This window comes from Lacerta agilis, chromosome 10 (assembly GCF_009819535.1).
Source record: "Lacerta agilis isolate rLacAgi1 chromosome 10, rLacAgi1.pri, whole genome shotgun sequence".
In the NCBI taxonomy this organism is placed as follows: Eukaryota; Metazoa; Chordata; class Lepidosauria; order Squamata; family Lacertidae; genus Lacerta; species Lacerta agilis.
In genome coordinates this window covers 42,166,021-42,193,232 of record NC_046321.1, presented here as the reverse complement: position 1 = coordinate 42,193,232, position 27,212 = coordinate 42,166,021, and the positions used below count along the sequence as shown (strand labels likewise).

At 40.2% G+C, this 27,212-nt stretch overlaps 1 protein-coding gene across 1 annotated transcript; it reads left to right on the top strand.

Moving 5' to 3' along the window:
• Positions 1–2,129: 2,129 nt before the first annotated feature.
• TBC1D15 (TBC1 domain family member 15) lies at positions 2,130–26,222 on the top strand. The gene is given in 25 exon segments (XM_033161585.1): positions 2,130–2,271; positions 7,261–7,359; positions 7,549–7,623; positions 9,241–9,270; positions 9,272–9,380; positions 10,392–10,417; positions 10,419–10,578; positions 10,581–10,602; positions 11,572–11,581; positions 12,619–12,702; positions 13,117–13,243; positions 13,246–13,313; positions 14,013–14,100; positions 14,103–14,140; positions 15,760–15,863; positions 15,968–16,062; positions 18,785–18,901; positions 19,412–19,512; positions 20,142–20,241; positions 21,710–21,735; positions 21,737–21,808; positions 23,919–23,994; positions 23,997–24,034; positions 24,826–24,912; positions 25,327–26,222. Coding segments are annotated over 25 exon segments (1,980 nt in total). The 5' UTR covers positions 2,130–2,247; the 3' UTR covers positions 25,531–26,222.
• The last annotated feature ends 990 nt before the right edge of the window (positions 26,223–27,212 follow it).

Here is a 27,212-nt window from a genome sequence, read left to right as displayed (position 1 = left end):
GGAAAGCATTCCATAAATGGGGATCCACCATTGAGAAGGCACATACACCAGTTCAGATTAATCTAGTTACTGCCAGTTCAAATGTTTTCTCCATGTTAACTTTTCATTTTGTATTTTTTGTTTTGTTCTCTTGTGTTTGTACATAGTAGTCAGGGGGTGTGGTGGTATTTGTCACTGTAAAAATAGTTCACTTGTGCAGATTCGTAACATACTACAGTTGGAAGGAAAAATAGAAGGCATAAAGAGGTCTGTCATGCATGCTTGTGTGGGTAATTGAGTAGAGGATGGTATATTAGTGTCCTAGTGGCGGGGCTGAAGTGAAATGAGTCACTTGTATTTTCTCAGGTGAACTTTCCCACCTCTATACACTGATACAGAGTTGTGAAACTTGAATTATTAAGCACTGCCTTGTAAATTGGGGCAGGTCCTAATAGAAGTGGTTATGTTCCTACTTGATTTTGTCAATTGCTGTCTGTTCTGATATTAATTTGAGTCTCTTCTTCACTGCACACTCTAGTGTGAAAGTGCATGAACTATAAGTCCATCAGACATGCTAATATGGACCCATGAAAGTTGAAACCATATTCTAGAAGAGATCTCTCCCATTTAGGAAATAGAGATAAATGCCATGGCCACAGCTATTGACCTTATCAGCCAGAGTGCTTGGCTGATTGAACTCTGGACATCCATACTATAGTTGTGTTAAAAAAAAAAGTTTAAAAAAGGTTACCCGAATGGCTGCTATAAATGACAGAATAATTACTTCAAGTTATTATCAGCTAAGAGCTGTAATTATTTTCTAGAAGTTGAAAAATAACACGTTAGCAGTGTCAAATTCACTAATACTCCATGCAAGATTCTGCAAGACCCCTGCACTTCTAGCACTTGTGATTAATAAAGGGGTTGTTTAGATGTACATTTTCCAAGAAGGTGGTATGGATTTTCCCACTCATGTGCAACTTCACTGCAACACACACACAATAGGTGCTCTGTATGCAAATCTGGATCTTGGGATGCTGATCTTAAGAAGTTATGTTAATATGTGTTCATTGATTTACTGGTAGGTACAGTGCTTTTCCGTGCGTTTCTGTGCGCTGCTCTGGTTCGCCAGAAGTGGCCACATGACCCGGAAGCTGTACGCCGGCTCCCTTGGCCAATAAAGCGAGATGAGTGCCACAACCCCACAGTTGTCCATGACTGGACTTAACGGTCAGGGGTCCCTTTACCTTACAGTGCTTTTGGGTCTCACCAGGACTACTGAATAGCCAAACTGAGGTGTGTGGTTGTGGTGGCTGTGTGCAGCAGGAAGAAAGTGCAGAGTAAACCATATAAAAGGAGATTTAAGAGATTATGAGGGTCTCACACTGAAAAGGATAGTAGCATGTGACACGGTTTGCGTTGTCATACTGGCTCAGTCAGCACACTGAGCAAATCTTTAGGAGACAAGGTGCTGCTAATATTTAGCACAAGGCAGACAGAAAGTGAGCTGAATGTATTTGTTGTTCAGGGCGCCCTAGATGCCTAGAGTTTGTAGGTTTTCTTGAGTGAACTGCCCTCTTTTCTCTCCCTTTCCATCTTTGCTACATAGCCACCTGTCCCTGGCACCTGCCAACCCTAGTTCCAGTGGCGATGTGGAGGCCAGGAAGCAAAACCTCCGAAACTTATCTTCAGGTTCATATGGATGATGCAGGTGTCCTTTGAAGGCAGCATGGACCCAGGCCATTAATCAATTTAAAGAGGAAAACCATTACTTTTAAACTGAGCCTGGAAACAAAGAGGCAACCCGAGTAATCAGAATAAAATCCCAGTAATGGGCAGGGATCACCTCACTGTTACTGGAGAATGTGTATGGAGCTATGTCTCATAGTAAGCACGGAAATCCTTCCAAAGCGCGCGTACTAAGATCGCCGCCTTAATAGGAGCCACACTTTAGATCCGCCTTAAGAGGGAACGCCCACACACGACGTCATCCAATCGAAGCCTCCCTACGCCGCCGGATTCGCACCGAGCCTCTACTACAATATAGCCGCTTTTGCATCTCGGCAACTTCCGTCAGTTTCCGCCAACACCTACTGCGCAGAATCCTCTTCTCCTTTCCTTTCAGCCTCCACCCCGCCGCTTTCCCAACTCACCTTCCCGCCGCGGTGCGCATGCGTCCCTTCGAGGCGGGGCCGGGCGGGGAGTTGTTGTGGAGCTGCTAGGGAGCACGTGAAGAGAGCAACGTCATCATAAACACTCGTAGCCAACATGGCGGCTCCTGGGAGCGGAAAGGTAAGAGGAAGGGAGGATGAAGGGATCGTTTGACCCTCTGTGGGGAGGCAGTGGCGGCTGGGAGGGTTCCCTGAGGGGCTCCGGGGGTGGGAGAGGCTGCTTTCCCCTTCGCTGACCCTCAGATACTGCATAGTTGACGGGGGCGGTGGGGAGAGAAGATGGGAATGACTCGGTGCTCCTGTCTGGCGGTGAGGGGAAAGGCCTTTGGCTTGGCTGGCGGTGGGCCGTTAGGAAGGGGGGGGGGTCTTTGGCGGGAGGCGGGCTGTTTCTTAACCTGATTGGCTGAGAGAGGTAAGGTTCTTACACGTGGAATTGGTAAGGCCAGGGGGTTGTGCTGCTCCGCTGAGGCTGCGTGAAGCCCTCCAGGCTGGAGGTGGCAGGCAACCCGGGTTTCCTCGGAAGAAAACATCTCCTAAGGCTGAATAATTTACACAGCCTTCACTGCCATTCCTCCTTTTACACTTTTCAATTATTAATCCTGTTTTACAAGATAGCCGCTTTACACCAGCATTCCTGGAGAGGGAACCTGTCCAAACCTAACCCCTTTTGCTGCTTTCTCACTTCTTGTACTCAGTGTCCAAAAGAGGGTTTTTTGTTTGGTTTGTTTTTTAAAGCCTATTAGGAAGCCAAACTAAATCTGTCTTGTGTCATTAAAGGCTCTTGAACTACTGTTATCAGGAACCAGCTGTTGCATTGCTAAAATTTACTGTCAAGAGTGTCATTATTTTCTGTTAGGATGATTCATGAGGTTAACTGGCTGTCTTGTAAAGTGAAATACTCTTAAGAGGCAGGGCAGTTAAGAGTGCAGCTGAGAAATATGGCAGGTTGATGATCTGGTGATTTTAATGTCAGGATGTGAAACACTGAAGGAGCAGGGGCATTTAGGTAATCTTTCACTACCGTGGTGTACTTTTCACAATGATTGCTTTAACAGTGTGATTTGGAGAAGTGACTTAGACACATTTGGTGTTGCATTTCCAAGACAGCATTGAGACTTCAGCACAGTGGCTTCCATATATTAATTGCATATTATATGGAGAGGTACTTTCTTTTATTTATCATAAATCTACTTAATTCACTTCATTGTATGACTTGTAAGTTCTGGTATTATAAAAGTGAGATAAATATATCTTCACTTCCTCCATACCCTGCATTATTTTATAGACTTTTATAATGTCCCCCATTATTCACATTTCTCCCAAGACTTAAAAAGCTCCAAATTCTTTAGCCATTTTGATGGGAAACTGCTTCAGGCTCTTGAAAATTTTGGTTGCCATGTTCTGCACTTTTTCAGTTATTATTGTATGCAGTTGTGGTCTCAAAAAAGGATACAGTATTCTAAATGTGGCTGTGCTATAGGTCTGTATAAGGTATTGAGATATGGCTGTTTTATTTTCACTTCCTTTCTTATCTGTAGCATGAACATTTTTTTTTAAAAAAAGCCTACTGCTGCACAATGAGTTTTTATTTCCGGTGAGCTATCCATCACTAACCCTGGATCTCTTTCTTGGTCAGTCACTTGAAATTCAATTGGATTTTTGTAGCTGTAGATTGATAAAGCTATGTATTTTTGTACATAACCCAGGGGTGGCTGGTGCCCATGGCATTGGTGGGATGGAAAGCAGGGAGATTGACTGTAGGTGGAGCCAGAGCCAATGGCTGGCAAAGCAAATTCTAGTTTTGCCCTATCCTTCCTGCTGAATTCCCTAAAGCAGTGGTTCCCAATTAGCTAATTACTGAGGACTCCCTATTTTTCAAAAGCCAAGCCACGGACCCACTACTTTTGAAAATTTTGAGAACTCTATGGTAGTTACCTGTGCAAAGCAATCTTTTGAAGAAAATTTGGGATGGCCCCTAATAAGCAAAGAATTTTAGGTAAAAAAGAAGACCATAAAATTTGCAGTTAGAATTTCTTTTCTGTTAAAAAGTAGAGAGCAAGGGGAAGGGATCACTTACATTTTTTAAATGATAAGCATGTCAACCTGCCCTGTGGAGCAAGCCATTTGCACGCGCTCTCCCCCCCCCCTCTAATTGCAAGAGCCCGAAGAAACTGTGTCCGAGGTTTTTGTCCAAACCCAGCTCACTTGCCATCCAGCAACTCTTTCACAAGTTTTTCCCTGCCAGCAAGCAGGCACTGGCTTTCACTGTGCAATTAACAAGATAAGTGAGTCCTTGGCAGGGGATGGTGCCGTGGACCCCCAGGGGTCCCTGGACCCCTAATTGGGAACCACTGCTCTAAGGGCAACACTGAAGCTAAGGAGAATGAAGCTGATAACCAATGCCAATGAATAAGCTGAACCAGTCGCAAGTCGCAAGGTAGCCAGGTAGGGCTGGCTAAGAACAGATTGAGTTTGGTGGGGCAGTGCCCGTTGCCTTAATGAACCAGCTATGAGTGACCTAACTCTTTAAGACACACAGAGGATAGAAAGGATTGTACATGTTTCCTAGTGAAAAACCATTATCCAGGATGTTATATTGGACCATTGCCATACCTATTTTAGCACGAGGGAAATTATAACAGAAAAGTTCATTTTCCTCAGGGCAGCAAGACTGAAAAACACGGGGAAGGCACAGGGATATGTATAATCTAGTTTGCTGCCCCAAGGGCAATTTTGTATTGGACTTTAATTTTACATTACCTTTGCTAGCTCTTTGTACGTACACCTTTTTCCCTTCTAAATTCCTTGAGGCATGCATGCTTTCACTCTCAATTATCTTGCAATCTCTGCCGGAATCTTGTGTATATTAACTGATTGGTGCCTTGTGCTAGAGAATGAAATTAAAAACTAGTCTGCTACATTTTCTTTGTTGGTCCCACTCTCCTAATAACGGATAGTTTAAGCAAAACTTAATTCCTGTTTACTGCATGAATAGTTTAATTAGATGATATAATTGTTCATATGCACCCATCCTACAAGTGCTTTGACAGTGTACCTACCTGAGCAGAGATGCAAGTGAATTAATAAGAACACTAAATTAATAATTTGTCTATTTTGAGAGGGCAGGAGAAGCTGGCTTTTCCTTCTATCACTGTTACATTGAAACTGCCATTCTGGATTGTTGCAGTGATTCATTTTGTTCTGTTTTGTTACACAAAGTATCAGTTTAATGCTTTCCAAGGAGAATAAAGATACTTTTGAAAACAGTTGTGACAGATTATGGTAACAGTGAAAGCTGAGGCTGCCTGCTTCAAAATTTGTAGAATTTGTGTTTTTAATTTGCTCTGTTTGTTATTTTTGATTTGTTACATTTTTATCCTTTTCCTGAAAGGAGTTTGGAGTGGCATATGTGGTCTTTCACTCCCAAATGTATTTTATTCTTGCCTTGAATGAGTTGGGCTCAGAGATAGTGATTGGTCAAAGTGACCTTCATGGTTCAGCATGCATTTGAGCCTTCCTGTACATTCAAAGTTAACAGTATGTATGTTAATAACTTTATAGGACCAACTGCCAAGTCACATGCAGGCAATAAGCAAGTTTCTGAGTTATGCAGATTTCTTCCTAGGCTGAAATTTTGTGTGCGTGTGTGTTTGTTTGAAGTAGGCAGAAAGCTAGGGCTTTTTGCAATGGCCCAACAGGCTCTCTTTTGGATGCTTTTCCACATAGGATAGATGTAGCTCCTTAGAAAGAAAAAGAATGGGATACAAATTTAATAATATAAATAAATATACATTGTATTCTTGATTTTTTTGCATTTGTTTATTCAGGAAGAGTTGCATTAATTTTTGTTACAAGCTTCTTCTGTTCAGTTTGCTTCTGCAAAATTATTTCTTTTCTGTCTTAGTCACTCACACACTCAGTAGTCACTCACCTGCCTTCCTTCATTATCCCCACCACCACATCATCTTTAGTTGTTGGTTTCCTGGTTCAGATATAAGCAATGGTCCAGTGTTGTATGCACAAGCAATAGTGACCCTTCGACTCAAGCACTTCCCTACGCTGTCTCCTCCAGTGTGGTCATGAGGAGATCAGAAGCATCTGCTTATTATTTTAATCTATTCAGAGCTTGTGGGACATTTTGTATGAAGGCCAGTTGACCAGGAGGACTATAGCCAATACTGGGTAGTGCCAGAGCCAAATTGAGTGGAATTTGGAAGATTGTACAGTTTCTCTGCCACCCCATCTTTGCAGTCTGGATGAAGTTAATTTGAGAGTTGCAATTTTTCTCATAGCCCCAGGTTTACATTACGGGTGTTTTAACAGGCCAGGACAATAAAATGTGGTTTGATCCTGTAATTTGTTGTTTGAACAAATCATAGCTTATACCTAATTGGAGTTCCCTGCAGTTTGAACATAATGAAAAATGATTATTGTAGAAGTGGATGCTTCTGATGTCATGATTGACTGAGCTAGAGGAAGAGGGGAATTTGAAACAGGAGTTTGAGGCCAAGGCTTGTTGCTGCTTCTACATATAACACTAAATCTATAGTTTGTCTGAAAAAGGACCATTTACCATAGGTTAGTTCACCCACACTTTGCCTGCCATTTATCCAATATTGGTTTCTCCCTTTGTGAATGAAGGTAATTGAAGCTGATGTAGTTATTAATGCATTAATATTTTGATATTTATTTCTCCGTTTCTGAGTTCTAATGCAGCATTCATTGCAAACACGTAATTCTGTTTATTTTCCTGTCTGGATCAGCATATGAGGAGGCACGACCATAGCCTCTTGTAACAGAAATCCTACCAAGTTTCTTGAATGGTTGTGTCACATATTGAGAAGATTAGGTCTTGTCACACTAATTCAGAAGTGGGGAACCTGTGGCACTTCAGATGTTGTTGCACCAAAACATCCACCACACTGACTATCATCAGTACTGACTGTAGCTGTAGTAGGAGTCCAACAACATATAGAGGGCCACAGGTTCCCTACCTCTGTCCTATTGAAAGTCCCCAGGTTGGGTTGGACCTGCCCCCAGAACCAGTTCAGGATATCAAATTGTCAGAAAAGCTTTTAACAACTTTGCTTAACTTTTTTTTTTTTTTTAGGTTGTATATGAACAGGAAGGAGTTTTCATTCACTCCTCCAGTGGAAACAGTGATGATCAGGATTGTTTGTTATCTGGGATACTGAGAGTCATAGAGAAGGTATTAAATCAATATTTTGTGTATTATGTTTCTTGTGACTTTACCTTCTGCTTTCTATCCTGCAAAGATACTGTGTTACTGACCAAAATACATAGTGTGCAAAGTAAATGGAGGCTATTTTTGTAAATAGAAAAAAGTAAACCTTAATGGCATTGAGTCATTTTAATAATTGCATAATTTGTGTTGTAGGATACTGAGGTGATAGTAGATTGGAGATCACTGGATGATTCATTAGATTCGTCTAATATACTATATGCTAGAAAGGTATGTTGATTACTTGCAGCAATCTTTTTTGAAAGGTTTGGAAAATTGATTTTAAAAAAGTAAAAATCTTCCTTTGATTCTGAGAAACCATAGCTGTTACATGATAAAGTAACACAAAGGCCTAATTGTACTATCTGATTGTGGGGTATAGGATCCATAGATCTTTGATCTGTTTATGTGATGGATGCTTTTTAAAATGCTATTATTAATATTGGTACATAAAACTGAGTGTATTGGTTGAGATCCATCTATTGCAGATGGAAAATATACATAACTGAGAAATGGGGATGAGACATTTATTTGTTTCAAATGGCCTTAATGGGGACCATCAGTAAGAATGGAAGGTAGGTTATGACATGTACAGTACTTTTATACATTTTCTAGTATAAAAATATTTGAGTAATATGTTGTATGTTCTCTAGTTAGTGATCAGTGAAAGATAACCAATCGAAATCTGTTACTTTAAATTACAAACTCATGTTCCTTGACTCCGCCAGAAATACTGTTATTTTGTCCCAATATTCCTCTCGTAATAAGGAAGGGTGAATATGATGGTGGTTCTTGTTTTTAAATTTAATTTAATAGAACTGTCAAGGCAAGGAGTATGCCCTTTTAAAGTTCTTTAATTATATGATACTATGACTTCCCCCTTCTAACTTAAGAATCTGTATACATTACATCTATCATTTCATCTCTTGCTGATCTTATCTCTAAACTAAAAAATCCCAACCTTTCCCAGAAGTGTAGTTGCTCCATTCTCTCAATCACTTTGGTTGGCCTTTTTGGAATCTTTTCCCAACTCTGTTATCCTTTTTGAGGTGAGGAGATAAAAACTGTACACAGTGTTCCAGGTGTGGTTATACCATAGATGTGTATGACAGTATTGACAGTTTTACCTAATGATCCCTAGCATGTAATTTGCCTTTCTCACAGCTGCTGGATTATGGCTCATCATCTTCATTGAGCTATCACCATGAACACAAGGTCTCATTCCTGGTTAGTTGCTACCAGTTAAGACCCCATGGGCATACAGTGGTACCTCGGGTTACAGACGCTTCAGGTTACAGACTCCGCTAACCCAGAAATAGTACCTCAGGTTAAGAACTTTGCTTCAGGATGAGAACAGAAATTGGGTGGCAGCGGTGCAGCAGCAACGGGAGGCACCATTGGCTAAAGTGGTGCTTCAGGTTAAGAACAGTTTCAGGTTAAGAATGGACCTCCGGAATGAATTAAGTTCTTAACCTGAGGTACCACTGTATATGTGAAACATAGATTGTCTGCCCCAATGTGCATTACTTTACACATACTTACATTGAATTGCATTTTGCCATTTTTTTCACCATTCACCCAGTTTAGAGAGATCCTTTTGGAGCTCTTCATAATTCCTTTTTAACCACCCTGAACAAGTTGCTATCATTGGCAAGCTTGGCTACTACACTACTCACCCTTAATACTAGAACATTTATGAACAAATTTAAAAGCACATGTACCTATACTCATTTTTAAGGGATTTTTTTTAAAAATAAAAAAAACCCAACAGGAATATTGGGGGGGGGTATTTGTATTAATCACTAGCTGCAAGTGAAACTATTTTGATGGTTTTGATATCTTATTTAGGATTCCAGTTCTGTTGTTGAGTGGGCACAGGACTCCTAAAGAGAAGACTCCGCGAGGGACAGAACATCCAAACAGTTACGAGGCAGAATGGGATATGGTCAACACAGTCTCTTTTAAAAAAAAACCACAGTCAAATGGAGGTAAATAAAGAATACTGTGTATAAAAATATATAAGCTATTCCAATAGATGATCCCAGACACTGAAGTTTCGACATGTGAAAGAGACCGCTGGGTTGGCCCCCTTTCCTTGCACAGCTGAAAGCTGCAAACCTATTGCTGTGCTTGTTGAGCTCCTCTCATCTGATAGTGCTGATCACCTGTCTGTGGTGGAAAGGTGGGCTTTAATGCTCTGAAGCTGGGTGAATTTGTTGTAAAATAATGCACTCTTAAAAATATTCCATCTGTAGCAGGTAATGACCACTCCCCACATCAAATGGGGGCACCTTTTGTGTGGTTGCGCGCAGCCCCCCCTGGACCCGACAGTACAGCCTGGCTTCGCCCCCCCCCCTCAGCCGGACACCTGGAGGTCTCCACCTACCTCTGCCAGTTATCCTATCCCGGCCTGGGGAGGCGTTGCCAGGAGATTTGGCCAGGTAAGGGGAGGATCGCCCTGCCCACACAATAGAGGGTGGAACTTATCTGAGAATAGTCAGTCGGCACCAAAGCCAGCTGTGCATGTAGTATACTTCTTCTTTTTTGTCTTTTGGGTGTTAATGTTATAATAGGAACTAAATTAGTTGTGGTGCTTTTCTAATGACAGTTCTTCCGGTATGTGATAAGGTATATGCTATTGGTTTGGCGAGAAGAGTTGAATGAATAAATACATCAGAATTTGCAGATCCTAGTCAAGTTACATAGGAATATATCAACTGTGTTTTACTGTCAGACCATTGCTCCATCCATGTCCCTTGAGATAGACAGTAATGGACATGATTCCCCAAGATGTTTGGCAGGGGATTTGCTCAGCCTTCCCACTTCAAATTTTTTTTACCAGAGAATAAGCCTGGTGCTTTCTGAAGGCATTGGTTGAAATGTGTGCTGCCATGATGTTAAGTGCACTTATTCTTGGAGGTCGTTTTAATATATCTCCAATGCTATGGCTTGCATATTGGCTTTAAACCAAGAAACTAACGTATTCTTTTCCCCATTAGATGCTGCTGTTCACACAAATGGACGAGAACAAGTGGTCCTTCCTGTTCAGTTTAGCAGATCTAAAGTCCATTAAGCAAAACAAAGAAGGAATGGGATGGTCCTATTTGGTATTCTGCTTAAAGGATGATGTTGTCCTCCCAGCTCTTCACTTCCATCATGGAGACAGCGCCTTATTGATTCATTCCCTTAGAAATATGTGGTGCTCTGTGAGTAAGTATTCATTGTGAGGAGTCTATTTAGTCAGGTATTCTAGCTTTACTGTTTGCATAGCTATCATAATGAGTTGATCAACTTTTTTTTTTTTTTTAACCCAGCCAGTAAATAAATAATGCTTCTAGTCATAGTTTTTAAACACATCAATAGGCTCAAGTTGTGAGTTTTAAAAGAAATACTAATTGTAATATCAAGCACAACTTTGCGAAGAACCTGTAATGTTACTACAGGATGCATTTATTTATTTATTTATTTATTTATTGCCTGCCCTTCACCCTAAGGTCCCTGGGCAGGTTACAGTATTAAAAAGATACACCTCAAGTATTAAAAGCCAGGGTAAAAAAGGTGCATTTTTAGTTGACATTTTTGCACAGAAACTCATACATAGATGATTTTAAGATGTCAGCCCAAGCTATAGCAAGCAGGTAACACTACAGATGGGAGAAAGGAGTGGCAGGTACAGAATCTCCTGAAATACTGAATTCTCCTTCCCTTGCTGGCTGTCTATAGTAGGGAGACGGTGGGATGCAAAATAGAACACACCAGCATTCTTTCTCCCTCTGCCCAGTGGCAGTAGCTAGCAGAAAAGCTTCTAGGAAATCCAAATGCAGCACTTCTTAGTTTTCCAAGAATGGCAGCTTAGTTCAGAGACACTTCTTCAGATGCTGGTGGCCAGGTTTCTGTAAACAAAACATCCTTATTGTAAAAAATATCTGGTAGAGTAAGCCAGCCCTGTAGCTGTGCTAGCCTTGAATTTGGGAGAACTTTTTGCAATTGACCTGGCCCCCCTAAAGTCTTCCCTCTCTTACCCCTTGCATTTCCTAGATCTGACCCTTCCCGCTTTCAGGTCTAATCTCTTCAATGATTTTTCTCTGTTGGCTCTGCTGGATCAAAATGAGTGATCCAGGTCATAAGAAATAAATAATTCTTTTGGAGACTGGTAATAAACAGTTCACCTATGATAAGCTCTCCAGTAGTATATAAACTAAGATCACAGTACAACTAGTCAGAGATATGAGAGAAAGAGGGAATTTCTGTGCTGCACTGAACAAATACAAACCTAGGCCATTGGCTACTAACAATAATATCTGACTGACTGAAATTGTTGCCCACATCTTGTATTTAGTCCCAGACCCTAATGACTGGACATCTTCTAAATTCTCTTAAAAATATACTCTAAATGAGTAGGCATTTTTGGTTGGCCCTCAATCTGTCAGAAGCTTTTATTAGTTTTCAAGGAAGTAATGCTTAATTAGAGAAAGGAAGTATACAAGAGAGTAAATAGGATTTCAAACGTTTCTTTTGAAGGACTCTGAATTCAGTTTAATGTTACCTGAAAAATCCATATTTCCTTGGTACAATATCGTAAATAACGGCTCAGAGCAAATAAAGTGATGCTAATTATTACTAGGATGAGTTTAATTAAAATGGAAGTATTCTTTAAGAGGTTTTCTTATTCTGATGGGTTAGCTAAGTATGACGCATCACAACCTTTGCTTTCTGGGCTGTATTAGCAAACCTCAGTTCTGGTTTATTAACAGCCGTGTCATCAAGACTGATTATATCACCTTTTCTGACTTTAAGATGCAATCTGTTGTTGAATTTCATATCCTCTGGCACAAATGCTGCATCCTTCCATGCCAGCACTGGGAAGCGATAGCATTTATTAAAAGTCTTATCTAAGGCTTTAATAACAGAATAGGTGGTAGGTGTTCCAGGTACAATGAATAAATCTAATGGTGTTTTGTTTCAGAAGCTAGTAATAGTGAATCCAACCAGCTAATTTCCTGAATAAGCCTGACGGTGGCAATCAAATACTTTCAACTTTTAAAATAGTGATGTCTTCTTTCTGTATATTTCTGTGTGCACATGCACACATATAATCCTCTTAAAATATTGCACAATGAATTCACGCTTTTCTCAAATGTGATGGCTATATTGTTGAATTTCCCAAAGAAAGACTGTGATTCTAGAAGGGGAAACGGTTTGTTTTTGTTCACAGATCTCCATCAGGACAAGAGAATTCTTGTGAACTGCCAGAGTATTTCACAGTCCTTTGAAAATCTCCTTGATGAACCAACCTATGGTTTATTAGAGGTTTGTGTGATTTCCTATTTGTTAAATATTCAGTTTATTATTCAAGATTTTAAAATGCCCAATTCTTGAAGGAAACCAAATTTCAACCCTGGGAATTTTCATGCTGGCAGATCCTTATTTTTCTTTGCTGTACAAAATGAAGTATGTATTTGATTTCTTTTTAAAATGTCCTTATTAGTATCCTGCCCTTCTTCCCAGTGGGAACACTGAATTGGTGAAAGAGGCTGTAATGTGTTCTTTTGGAGATGCATTTTTTTCAGCTTCCTGTAGCCTTTTGGATACAGCTTGTATCAGTTATTACTCTTTGGACAGCTTGCTTTTGAAAATGAATGTTTGTACTATCAGAATTTATTTTATTTTTTACAAATTTGTGTGAGCCGTTTCAGAATTTGTTTACCCCTGTGCTGTTCTCAGAAATTGAAGACTGATCCTTACACAGCAACAATGGGAAGATTTTCGAAAGTGACCAACTATATATTTGATAGTTTACGAGGAAGTGACCCAGCAACTCAGCAGCGGCCTCCGTCAGAAATGGCAGACTTCTTAGCGATGCTATACCAGGCTTAAAAATAAATCAACAGGAAGAACCAGGATTTGAAGTCATTACACGGGTAAGTGTTCTTGATAGAGAGAGTGGTTTTAAGATAAAAATTAAAGGTAAAGGGGTCCCCTGGCTGTTGGGTCCAGTCGTGGATGACTCTGGGGTTTGCAGCGCTCACTTTGCCAGTTTGGTGTAGTGGTAAGAGCGGGCAGACTCGTAATCTGGGGAAACCGGGTTCGTGTCTGCACTCCTCCACATGCAGCTGCTGGGTGACCTTGGGCTAGTCACACTTCTCTGAAGTCTCTCAGCCCCACTCACCTCACAGAGTGTTTGTTGTGGGGGAGGAAGGGAAAGGAGAATGTTAGCCGCTTTGAGACTCCTTCGGGTAGTGAAAAGCGAGATATCAAATCCAAAACTCTTCTCTTCTTCTCTTCTTATTGGCCGAGGGAGTGGCGTACAGCTTCGGGTCATGTGGCCAGCATGACTAAGCGGCTTCTGGCAAACCAGAACAGCGCACGGGAAACAGCCTTTACCTTCCCGCCGGAGCGGTACCTATTTATCTACTTGCACTTTGACGTGCTTTCGAATTGCTAGGTTGGCAGGAGCAGGGACTGAGCTACGGGAGCTCACCCGTTGTGGGGATTCGAACTGCCGACCTTCTGATCGGCAAGCCTAGGCTCTGTGGTTTAGACCAAGGTGCTACCTGTGTCCCAAGATAAAAATTAGTGCATTGGTAATAATTTAACAGCTTTTCTGATGCATATTTTAGATCGATTTAGGAAAGCGACCCGAAGTGAACAGAAGACAGCCAGTGTCGGTTGAAGAATGGACTAAGAATATGGATTCTGAAGGGAGAATCATAATGCTGACTCCATGAAACAAATGATATTCAGAGGGGTAATATCTTAGAATATCTCTTTAAAAAATTGTACGTATTGGCACCGAATATAAGTTGTACCCAAATATAAGCCACACCTTTAAAATTTGAGAGGGAAAAAGAAAAAGACAATACCCCAATATAAGCCACTCTTTTAAAATTCCACAGCACTCACACCTTTTCCGTTTTACAGTATGTCTGTTTCAGCAGCAATATGTAAAAGCCCATTTTTGTAAGGTCATGAATTTAAGCCGCACTTTAACTTTCACAGTCGGAATTTGGGGGGGGGGAAGTGTGGCTTATATTCTGGCCAATACAGTATTGGATTCCTTATTGAAATGAACTGAAATTCTGAATCATGCAAATAGCAATACTCCGAAGCGGCTTACCATCAAATCAGAGGTAGCTAAACTGTGTTCCTCGGAAGTTGTTGGATCCTGACCCTCATCCACCTAAGCCAGCATGGCCCATAACCATGGATGATAGGAGTTTTAGTCCAACCACACAGCTAGCATGCTTGAATATAAACCTTTAAGTCTGTTTCAAAACCAGTAATTTCACACTGTGGATTTCTAATGCCATGTTTGGAGAAGCTCACTACTTTTCATGTGTGTCGATATTGCCAATTGCAGGACTGGTCCTTGAGTAGCCGATACTGAATAATGCAGAGTTTTGTGAAAATATGTTGGGAGTGAACAATGCATAAATAAGAATTTAGGAAATAAAGAATCCAGATCTTTCAGGACAGAATTTAGGATGTGCCAGCCTTGGTTCAAGGTTTAAATTAAGTTCACTACGGCATTAGCTTTTTATTCCATGGTTATTGATAGAACACGAGTGTCTTGAAGGAGTTTGTCCTAAAGCTGAGATGGGGAACTCATGACCCTCAGGGGTGCTGTAGAAGTACAGCTCTACTCTTTTTTGACCATGCTGCCTGGGGCTTATGGGAGTTGGAGTCCAGCAACACCTAGACATTGCATCCTTGTGCACAGTGCCACTTGTCCTAAATCTTTTCTGGATGGCTCTAGGTAAAGCCAAATAGGACTACCTTTAGAACTTGTTGGAAATTATTTGTAATGTTTTAAGATTTGCTTTCCCACAGTGACTTCAATTTAACCTGAACAGTGTGTTATAGATATTTCGGAGTAATAGCTTTAAAAGGCAAATGGTTTCAGTATTTACACTTAAAGCTTTCAGATAAATTTAGAAAATGTAGGTTTCTGTCCAAAGACCTATGAATCTACATGTCAATAATATGTGACATGAGAGGGAAGGAGGCAGGGAGTTTAGAAAGCGGAATGATGTGGAAAAACATGTAATTTAGTTAACCTCCAGATTGATAACTTCATTTTTTTCAATGCTTCGTTTATAAACAAATGCAGAAAAATATTAAGGTGGGGAGACAAACATAAAAGGTTAGGTCTTAATCTGCATCCTAAAAAGAAGTTGAAGAAACTACGTGATCTCACAGCACGGGAAAGAACACCCCCCCCCCAAATGACCAGAGGAAATCAAACATAGGAAACAGTAGCAATAAAATTAGATAATGTTACCTCCTGCACAGCTACAGGATTTGAATAAAGTTGTTCTTATTAAAGCGCCTGATGTTGCCATTGCTATTTTATTATGTTCTGCTTAGGGCCTTTGTCATGCTTTGAGAAAGGAAGTCTGGAAGTTTCTTTTGGGTTATTACCCTTGGCACAGTACTAGGGAAGAAAGAACAAATGTACAGAAAAGGAAAATGTAAGTATGGCTCCTTTAAAACAATGTCATAATGTGGAGTAAACTTTGCATTCTTGCAAGACAACTGCTTACGAATATCATTACTACTATCATTTTTTCTTCAGAGATGAGTATTTCAGGATGAAGCTTCAGTGGAAATCTGTCAGTGAAGAACAAGAAAAAAGAAACTATAGACTGAGGGACTACAGGAGTCTTATAGGTAATTGTAAGGTTCTCAGTTAGTTGCTCATGAGTAAGCAGCCAGAACTCCGCTGTTTCCTTTAAGGTTTTTATTGTGCAAACTATGTACAGTGCAGAGCTAAAAAGTTCATGTCTGTATCGAGCGGTGTCAGAATCCGGGAATGGTCGCTTCCGGTTCTGACCCCAACAAAAGAGCTTAGGGATATGAAAACCCTGCCTCCCATCTTTTCGTTTCACCCCACGACGCCTTTGGGGCGACGGAAGTTGCACACCCCCTGTATCACCCACTGAACTGTGTGAGTGCTGGGTCTCTCGTGCATCCCCATAGCCTCTGCTCCTTTCCCTTGGAGAGACCTCCCCCTCCTCGCTGGATGCCTCACCACTCCTCCCGCTGCTAGAGGAGGTACTGCTGGCAAGGTGGGACTGGGGCCTCTCTGTAACATCCTGAGAGCCCTTGCACCACTCTGCACTGAGTCGGGGATAGTTCCCTGACAGTAATTTTAAGAAACGTAGAAGGCAAAGAGATACGTTAGTGATAAACTTTTACTCCTTTTTAAAAAATTGAGGTGATCTCAATTATCTGCCATGTTTGTTAGACATTGTTTCTGTAACAAATTATGACCTGTTAGGTTCGGTGTGTTAGAATTCATGGCTTCTTTCTCTTCCATGTCCTCCACTGTGAACAGAAGACAAATATCATAATAAAGGGATTAATAATGAATAAAAATGAGCCAAACAAACAAACAAACTCAACATTCTTTCAACCAGTGATCTAAGGGCTGCCATGAAACAGTGTATTTCAGTCACCAAATGCCTGGATAAACAGGAATGTTTTTAATTTCCTCTTGAAGTCAGCATGCATGCTGTGCAGCCATTTCTTTTCCGATCCTTGTAGTTGATGCAATTTTATTTTGCTGCTGACTGAAATAAAGGAAAGCTGAGTGTGTGCTGAACTTGATTTCACTTTAAATAAGTTTCTACAGGTTGCTGACCATATGTTTTAGTAGCCTGTATAAACTAAAACTAACATCAAACTTTATTATTCTCTGCTCTAACTAGCAATGGCAAACATTTTAAATGCTTTATAACATTAGCAATAACTCTTAAAGGCAAGAGGGAAAGTTTGAGACCAGAAAGCTAAGTTGTATGTTTAATGTGCATCACAGCAGGCATGCAGTCACACCAGTGTAAGGAGAGTAAGATTTTTAGTTTAAAAGCAGCAAAAAGGGAGGAGCATCTAACCTTTTCCCTTCTTGCTGCTTTTCCAAATTTCTTTCCTTTAGCCACTTTTTTCCTACTGACTAGCATGTATTTTGCTATTGAAAGCTGACCACACATTCAGAATACTGAAATTTGACTTGGCCATGCGCTTTTGAGAGGAGAAATAGTTAATGTTCTTGCTTTTGGCATTTGAAGGCTTTTTATTTTTTGCCTTTTAATATAACACAAAACGTATAAGAAGTGTCAGAGTTGAATGTAGACAAGAAGCTTTATTCTCCCATAGCTTTACTATAATCTTATAGTTTGCACAGTAGGGTACTTTGCTCCTGTCCAGTCCTTTTTGCTCTGGTGCTGAGCTAAACCAGGGTTAGGCTTAGCATGTAGTCTAAGGCAGGACTTGTGGTTGAGCACATTTACTTACCACAAACTCTAAAAGTCCTGGTTTAGCTCAGCACAGTGCAGCAGCACAAAGGGCAAGAGAGGAGCAAAACGGCTTCAAGATGCTCTCTGTGTCCTCACATGCTTCTGCAGTTTGGTAAAGCATAGCTAGGTTTGATTTACACAACAAGCTTAGTCAATGCGTTTTAATCAAATTCTAATAGTGTGTGGAATGTTACAGTAGCGTAAAACTATACAGTATATGCTCAGAGACTGAGCAGATAAACCAGGGGTCGGCAACCCAAGGCCCATGGGCCACAAGTGGCCCATGGGGGTCATTTGACCGGCCCATGGACCCCCGCCACTCACTCGGTCGGCCTCCCATGCGCCGCGCTAAACCGGCCCAGAGCAGAGTGGGGACCGCCTCCCATGGCACTGGCCAGCTCCCCATTGGCTGCACGAAGCTCCTGCAGCCAATGGGAAGCTGCACATGCCTCCTCCGTGCCGGAAGGAGCGCCAGAAATAGCGTTTGCGCATGTGTGCATGTGTGCACACACTCCAGCTCACCAGGGCATCTGCAGGACCGTGAACCGACCCAAGCCACAAAAACTTTGCCGACTCCTGAGATAAACTAACTTCAGTAACCATTAAAGAAACATGGGGAAATGGAGTGTCCTAATAAACCATTCTCATGCTAAACCAAGCAATTAAACCTTGAAGGCTTGATTACATATCAACTCCTCACCATTAAATTTAATGTAACACCACATATCTAGTACATTTGAGTGACATTTTACATTTAAATATCTCAAATAGACTCTGCTGTGTGTTAATTCAATGAAAATGTTTTACATTTTAATCAGGAGGTTTCTATAAAAAGTATACCGTTTTCTAAGTGTTTGGAAATCTGCTTATAAGAATCATCTTATTTGAGACAGGAAGAATTTGTCTTAAATACTCTTAAAAGCTGCTTTAATGCATTTTAAATGACATCCTCTGAATTTAGTTGTCTTTACTAAGCACTTCAAAGCTCAGCACAGTGTTTGAGAAATTGGAAATTTGAAGAGCATCCTGCATTTTTTAGATATAGGCTTAGCAGAAGCTGTTTTGAAAATGTATTACATCTATGTACTGTTTTTCAGAAAAAGATGTAAACAGAACAGACCGAACAAACAAGTTTTATGAAGGTCAAGATAATCCTGGGCTGATATTGCTTCATGACATCTTGATGACCTATTGCATGTATGACTTTGATTTGGGTAAGTAGGATTCTACTTATGTATGTGCACTACTGTATCTGATCTAGTGTAATTTATTGTATTACCCTTCAGAGAAGATTCAATGTACATTCTGTCTTAGACGCCTGAATTAATTATGTGTTTTACCATTGGTTGCAAGAAGTGGGACCTGCAACAAACTTGTTTAGTTTCGGTACTTGTGTACTCCTTATTTTGGAGATCAAATAAATGTATCAAAAAGTTTCCATTGCTGGTATGCTTATTTGAATAAAAATACCATACTTTCCCGTGTATAAGACGCCCCCCTATTTTTGGGACTCCAAATTAAGAAAACACTCTCAGCACTACCCGTGTATATGACAAGCTCCAATTTTAAACCTTTTTTTGGTTTAAAAAAAACCAAAACCCTAGTCTTATACACGGAAAAATACGGTAGTTTAGGAAGAGGATGGGAGAAACTAAATAGTTGCTTTTCAATCTTTTGGGTACAGTTTGCCACATATCACAAGTTCTCTCTCTCTTTAATACAAGGCTATGTTCAGGGAATGAGTGACCTGCTTTCTCCGATTTTATATGTGATGGAGAATGAAGTTGATGCCTTTTGGTGCTTTGCATTGTACATGGATCAAATGGTAAGTCTTTTCATCCCCATTCCTGTTGTTAACTTCAGCTACTGTTTGAGTGTAACTTATTTCTGTAACTTCCGTTTATCATTAAACTTTTGTTAGCAATTTATGTAGCATTTCTATTGCAGCGTGGCAACAGATATATAAGCAAGAAATGTATGTTCCATAATTATAAAGATAATGCTGTGTTTCAATGTTGTAACCTGCGCTGGGACCTAGGGTGAAGGGTAGGTAATAATAATTATTATTATTATTGGCATCTGACTGTCTCGAGAGACAATGGAAGAGTGTGCCTTCGGGGGTAAAGTCAAACTGTTGAAGAATTACTGTGCCTGCTGTGGCTGTAGAGATCAATATGAAAGAGACCTATTTTATTGCAGGTGGGGCAAATGAAGGTGTCCAGTCTCATTGGACTCCAAATTATTCTAATTTGCTTAATTCAATAAATTAAAATTATCAACCCATATCTGATCTTGAAAGTGAGCTGCATGGAATGCTGTTAGCATCCCAACAGGACCAAAATCACATTCCTGTTTAGTTTTGTTATTATGTATTTGTTTTGATTTAATACTCACCTTGGCCCTCATGTAGAATAAAAATATTCTAGATGCTGTTTCAATTTGTTTCCCATTAAGCACCAGAATTTTGAAGAGCAAATGCAGGGTATGAAGACACAGCTAATTCAACTGAGTACTTTACTTCGCTTGCTAGATAGTGAATTTTGCAGTTACTTGGGTATGTATGACAGCTCATAACAACTTACCACTGATTATTATTATTATTATTATTATTATTATTATTATATTATGTTTTTCATTTACACCTTTCCCATTCTTATACAGTAGTTCTTTTTTGACTTCCCACCAAGCATTCCATGACAGTTCTTTTTTACATCTTGATTGGCTGTATATACATTATTTTCCCCCACCTTATTTTCCACGCTCTCTGTCTTTAATCTTGTCAGCTGTTGGTCACAAAGTTACCTGGGAATTTATATTTTACGTCATATTTCTGTAAATATTCCTCCCCCCAAGTACCCCCACTCACTTCTCATCTGTTTATCCTATTGGTTTCTTATTTAGTTGTCATACTGGCTTCTGGTTTTGCCTTGCGAAGGGAAAGCTGCAGCTCGTTGCGCTCCTTCCGAGGGAATCAGGCTGTCATGGAGGTGGGGGGGGGAGTGTTGGGTCCACGTCTCCTCAAAAACTCCAGAGCTGAACTGGAGTTCCTAAAGAGCTCCCGCATCGCCAAAGGGTCTCTCTCCCCTCCCCCCAACCACCTTTCACCAGGAGAAAACTTACCACTGTTCTTATCTAGAATCTAGACAGTGGCCATGTTGGCATGCCCTGTTAAGTCAGACTTTCTGGCTTGTTGTGGTTTATTGAGAATGAGCAGCATGAGCATGCTGCCCAGTTGCTCCCACTTCACGCCTCTGGCATGACCAGAATAAACAAACCAGGAAGCATTGGTTTCACATTATATCCGAACCAGGGATCCATGATCAGCAAGCCAACAACAAACAATTTCTTCAGATTGGCTCATGATCATGGTTCAGATGTATTGGCTTCCTGGTTTGTTCATCACACTTAAGCCAGAAGAGGAATGGGAGCAAACAGGCAGTGTGCATTTCCAGTAAACCAGAGCTTCCTATTCCTGGTCAACACAGTAAGCAAAAAAGTCTGACTTGGGACATTCAAACATAGCCAGTTGCTTAAATACTTTTCCTACACCAATTGCTTTCTCAATTGTTGTAAAGAGAGTTCTGTGCTATTTAGATACTGTTTCAGTCTTGCCTGTCCTCAGTTTTTAACCCTTATTTTCAGAGCCCTTTAGGTAGCAATGATTAGACACCCACTAACAATTGATGTTCAAAGAGAGACTTGACTAGGACCACAATCTCTCAGCCTAACCTACATCACAGAGTTGTTGTAGGGATTCAGTGAGGAGGGAGGGAACCATATGTGCCACTTTGAGCTCTTTGGAGAAGGAAGTGGGTTTATAAGTGAAGCAAACAAATAAAATTACGGTCCTTATTTTCCTCAGTTTTCCACCCCAATAAACTCTAGAACAACTAACTTTTGTAAGCAATTGTAGCCAGCAAAAGCGTTAGATGTATTAATATATTAAACATAATTCAGCGATTCACAACCAGCATTTCTGTCAATGATTTATTTGTTCATGTTCTTTTTTAAAAACTGTTTAGAATCTCAAGATTCAGGATACCTTTATTTTTTGCTTCCGGTGGCTTCTAATAAGATTTAAAAGAGAATTTAGTTTTCAAGATATTCTTCGCTTATGGGAGGTAAGAAATAGCTTTTATTTAGCACCTAACGCCTAAAATGCTGAAAAGATGGGTCTGGAGGAAAATACATACAATTTAGCTAAACTGCATCATGTTAAAGCAATGTATAAACAGTGGCAAGACTGTGCCTATTGGGCCTTGAGTCTGCCACCTGGTTGTGTGGGTGGGGAAGTTCATAGTTGACCAAGAGGGGAGACTTATCCCCTCTGGTTTGCTGTTAGTACTGGAGGAGCATTTGTAAATGATCTCTATCCCCCCTCCCAAATATAGTCCGGCCCCGCACAGAGGTCTGAGGGACAGTGGACCCTGCCGAAAACGTTTGCTGACTCCTGATCTATTCTAATCCCTGCTTGGTGCAGAAACTCCAAAGTTTAATTTAAATTAAAGTTTAATTAAAAAATTAAAGAGCCACCTGACAGATGGTTGCCCTATCTCTGCTTGAATACCTCCAGAGAGGGAGAGCAGTTTGAAGTTAGCACCTTATTCCTCACAACTGTTATGTTTTTATTCCTATTCAGGATTTTCTCCTGCATGCACACTGTTTTATAAGGTGCACATTGTATAATAGTTCCCAAGTTCTCATTACTATCAGCACCATGTAAACTTGTAAAAATGCACAAAGCATACCAGGGTGAAAGGAAATGTCTCTGCTTACAACAGGGTGGCTAACCCATGGGCCATATGTATGCTCCCCGTGGCATCTCAAGAATCACCCCCCATTTGTTACCTTTAAAATATAATAATTTTGTAGGTCCCCCAAAGCCCCCTCAAATGTTTCCATTAAAAAAAATTAAATTACAAGTAATGTTTAAAATTATAAGTCCCTGCTACGATACTGTTAAGACAAAAGGTTTTTGGCTGTTCCCCAAATTTGTCCATTAAATATTTTTTTAAAAAATATTTATTGCTGCCCACTCTTGTGGGTTGATTATGGATCAGTGCAGCCCTTAGCCCAAAGAAGACTAGCCACACCTGGCTTTAGCACTGAATAACCATCTGAGGACCCACTTAATTGCTCCAATACCCCCTGATCTGCTACTGCATGGTTCTGTCACTTTTGCTACTACTAAGAAGGTGATTTGCCCAGAATATCAGCTGGTGGCATCAGACACAGTTTCCTGGCAAATACAACCCAGTCACTGTAGGCAGAGTTTGTATTTCCTTTTTTCCCTGAATTATAGAGTGTATATCCATATTCCAGTTTTAAGAGTCCTGAAACTTACTTATTCCTGAATAATTCTGTTAAGTCAATCAACCCATTTATTCCACTGCACTTTGAATACTGCTGGTTTTCTGATCCTGATTTCAGTGAGGCATAAAGACCCTACGGATCCACCCAGAATATCTGACATTCATGGAGGGTGACAGATGCTATCAGGACATAGCTCTACCATTTGCCCTTGTCAAGATCTTCAGAATGTAGCATGAAATTAATTATAGATAGTTATTAAGCAAGCTATTATGTTTTTCTGTCTAGATAATAGTTTAATTAGCTGGCAAAACTAATTTTTCCCTCTGGTGTAATTTTAAGTTGCCAGAAAAAATAAGTGTTTGGGGAGACTGTTAAAACTGTTCCATTCTTTTAGTACCTTACTGTCAGGAAACCCCCCTCCCCAAGGCAGGTAATATCCCGGGAGAGCTTGCAGTACAGGGAACCACCTCCTTTGTTCACCAGTTCGTCATCCCCTCCTCAGGAGGAAGTGACCATTCCTCCAGTGGGGAGGGGGAGTTGGAGACAGGAAGTCAGCGCAGGGGCTCTGAAAGGATCGCCGAGCCTGAGCACCAAGGGGGAAGCGGGGAACAGGGACAGTTTCCTGCGCCCCGAGTTTGCAGACAGGAAAGACGTGGAAGGGGGAGGCGGGGGTTCAGGATCCCGCGCCTCTTTTGCTGGACCAAGAACCGGAAGGGTTCATTCCTGGACTCTGCAGAGGGATAAGATGGACATTTTGAACTTTTGCTCCACTGTAAATATCTGCACAATAAAAAAATAGTTTTTAGAAGTTCTGCGTTCACCTGATTTCTCATGAGCAACCACTGAACGTCCTTACACTTACACTTGTGGCATCATGTTCAAGTTCTTGATTCATCAGCATCTTAAATATTCTGCTAGGTAATGTGGACAGACTTGCCTTGTCAGAACTTCCACCTTCTCATCTGTTGCGCTATCCTTGAATCCGAAAAGAAGCAATTATGGAGAAGCATTATGGCTTCAATGAAATACTGAAGGTATCTGTTGCATGTTACTCTAGATCCAAATTATGTTCTATCCTTTGTTTCCTGTATTTGAATACTATTAGCATTTCATTGTGCAATCCTATGTGAGATGGAACAATGTTAATTCTCGGCCACATTTCTACTTTGATGAAAGATGCTTAATGTAGCTTAGTTAGTAGATCTTAGTAATTTATTAACTCAACAAGTTGAGAGAAAGTAATATGAAGCAGAGCTTTCATACAGCATATAGACTGGTTGTTTGATTTTCAGAGCTAAGAGGACTTACTGTTTATACTGAGGCTGTTTTAAGTGCTTAATTGGTGAGCTACCCTAGGTCCGATGATTCCAGTAGAAATAGGAAGCTCTAGTTGGACCTAGTGACTTGTCTTCAGGTTATGGTGTGAGGAGAGGCGACACACAGAAACACACAACAACCCACAATTCAAGGCAAAACTATCCTAGACTACTGGAGATTGTGCAGGAAGATGGCAGTCCCTTCCAGACTTTTTCTACTCTTCTCAGCATCGCTGCATAGAGATGGTGGTTTTGTTGGGTGGCTGCCCCTGAGCCTGGGGAGGTGCAGTGCTGAGGAACTACAAATCCAAGTAGCAGACATAATTTACATATTGCAATCTTAACCAGATGCTAATTATGCACGTGTATTAATCAAGTTAGCATTTCTTTACTTAAGGTTATGCTAACACGAGGAGCCAAAGTTCTGTTGCTCAGAAAGCTGTGCATTTAGCGTGACACCCCCCACCCCAATCCTTGGTTGCATTTCGTCATTCTTTTATTCCGTTTAGCATATCAATGAACTGTCTATGAAAATGGATGTTGAAGACGTACTTTGCAAAGCAGAAGCCGTTTCTATGCAGATGATAAATTGCAAGGTAAAGGTCGAGCATACTTCATGAGCTTTGCATAAACAAATGAGATTTAACCAGGTTGATAATTATTGAAACAAACCCTTACGGTGTGTGTAGGCTATGATGCCTTCAAATGAAGGGTGGTATGCAAATTTAAGAAGTAAATAATGATGTCATAAACTCTTGCAATACTCAAAATGGTACTGTGCCCAGAGATAAAGTGAAATCTACCTATACCAATTTTAAAAGATAAGGATTTTCTAGTCATCCTACAACTGCTATTGAACATCTTTTCCTTCAAGAATTAATAAAAGCCATATTTTAGCTCAAACTTACATACATTTAAGGATATGCTTCTTTTGTACTTAGCATGTTAACTTTAACGAACAGCAGCAACAACTTAACAGAGCAACCTGTGCCACATTTTTTTTTTCATAGGAATTGCCCCAAGCAGTCTGTGAGATCTTGGGATTAGAGAACAGTGCTGCAACAACACCAGATTCAGACACTGGGGAAGATGAAACTGCTGGTGGAATAAGTCACTCCATGTCAGCCTATCCAAATATCTCCAAGCCTGTTGCTGCTGCCAATGGAACAAGTGAAAGTATTGAACAAGTGACCCCCACTGTGCTGACAGATTGAATCTTGCGCAATTATTTTTCTGCATTTTTGAAGAGACACTTTATTATACCTGTTTTGTTTCTTTCAAGCACTGAGGTGGATATTTAAGTTTTTGTTTTGATTAAGCTTTAAAGTTTTGGAAAACAGATCATGTACTGTAATACTCTTACATCAAAGCTTTACAACAACCTAATTATTTTTGTAGTTTCTTCTACCAAAGTAGCCTTCCCCCCCCGCCCCCAGATAACATTCCTTAATACTTTTGTAGCCAAAGTGCATTTTTCCCCTTTTTGGTAAAATGGAAATCAGATGAATGTGAATGGCATGGAAATAATGCATCTGTATCACTTTTACTTTGAGAAGTCTTGAGCATGGATGGTTCTTGGATACCATAAGATTCAAAAGTCTTCTATACTATTTCCTATGTGAAAAGATGCTAACTTCATAAACAGTGCTTGTAAATGAAAGGATTATGTCCTTTCTCAATGTTTACAAAAACACTTGTTAAGTATTTGTGGTTGTTGAATGTAGATTTGCAATGAAGATTTACATTTGTGCAGTTCCCTGATCTTGAATTTTGTAATCCAGGGGGTTGGCTGAACAGTACATTTTTACATTTTAACACCTCTACACTTATACATATGTATGTATAAATTAGTTACATATTCAAACTTGTGAGTATTAAAGGATAAATCTATTTTTGACTAAGTAAACTTGGCTTTTCATTCAGGCAATTTTGACCAAATTTAATACATAACTGTAAACCTTCCTATTTTTGAAAAATCTTTTTTTTAAGGCTATATTCAGGTTCTGAATTACTTTTACAATGGCTTTCTCGCTTACTTAATGAATAATGTTTCTTTGCTGAATAGTATAGTAATGATTAAAAAAAAACACAGCATCAGCTGCCTAGCTAGACTGCTTGATTAAATAAAAGCAGTTAAAATAAATGCAAAATACTAATTATGTTGGGTGTGTTTCCCTCATGTAGTTCTGCATAAGCTCCCGTGGAGGGCACAGATAGAACCGAAGATTCTATGGTGGATTGTGCCCATTGTCCTTAATAAATGACTTGCATATGAGAAAACTACGCTTATATGATACCATTCTTTCCATTTTTATAGTAATGTGGGATCTGACATAGATTCAGTTGTATTGTTCCTGAAACCATTGTACATAGTATGAAATAAAATGCAAAAAAATACTTAATGTTTTTCATTTAAAACAATTAAGAGAATCTTATGTGGGGAAAAGCCTTCCTCAATTTCAGTGATTTGCACACTCGATTCATTGATTTGCATACAGTGAAGAGCTATCTAACTTTCCTCTGGCAGAACCACTGGAGTTGACAGGTGGCAAAAATGAGGAGAGTTGAATCGTCTTGTCCCCTTGAAATCAGTGGAACTGTGTACGCAACCAAGCACTTCCATTTCAGTGATTTCAATAGAATTGCATCATGTTTGGCAATGTGGGTTCCTGCTGAAAGTCATCTTTACAAGGCAGTCGCCTAATCTTAAGTATTACCGGTAACTGAGGGTTCCTGGGGAGATCACAGCCCTGGTGCAGACAGCATACAAGCCAAACCGTGAATGAACTCTCTAGGAATTCCCCTGTGTTTGCCAAGTCATGTTTTGGCTTGGTGTGACCTGTAAATTTGGCTAATCAGGGTAGCTGCAGGAGGGGTGGAAGGAATGTATTATGTT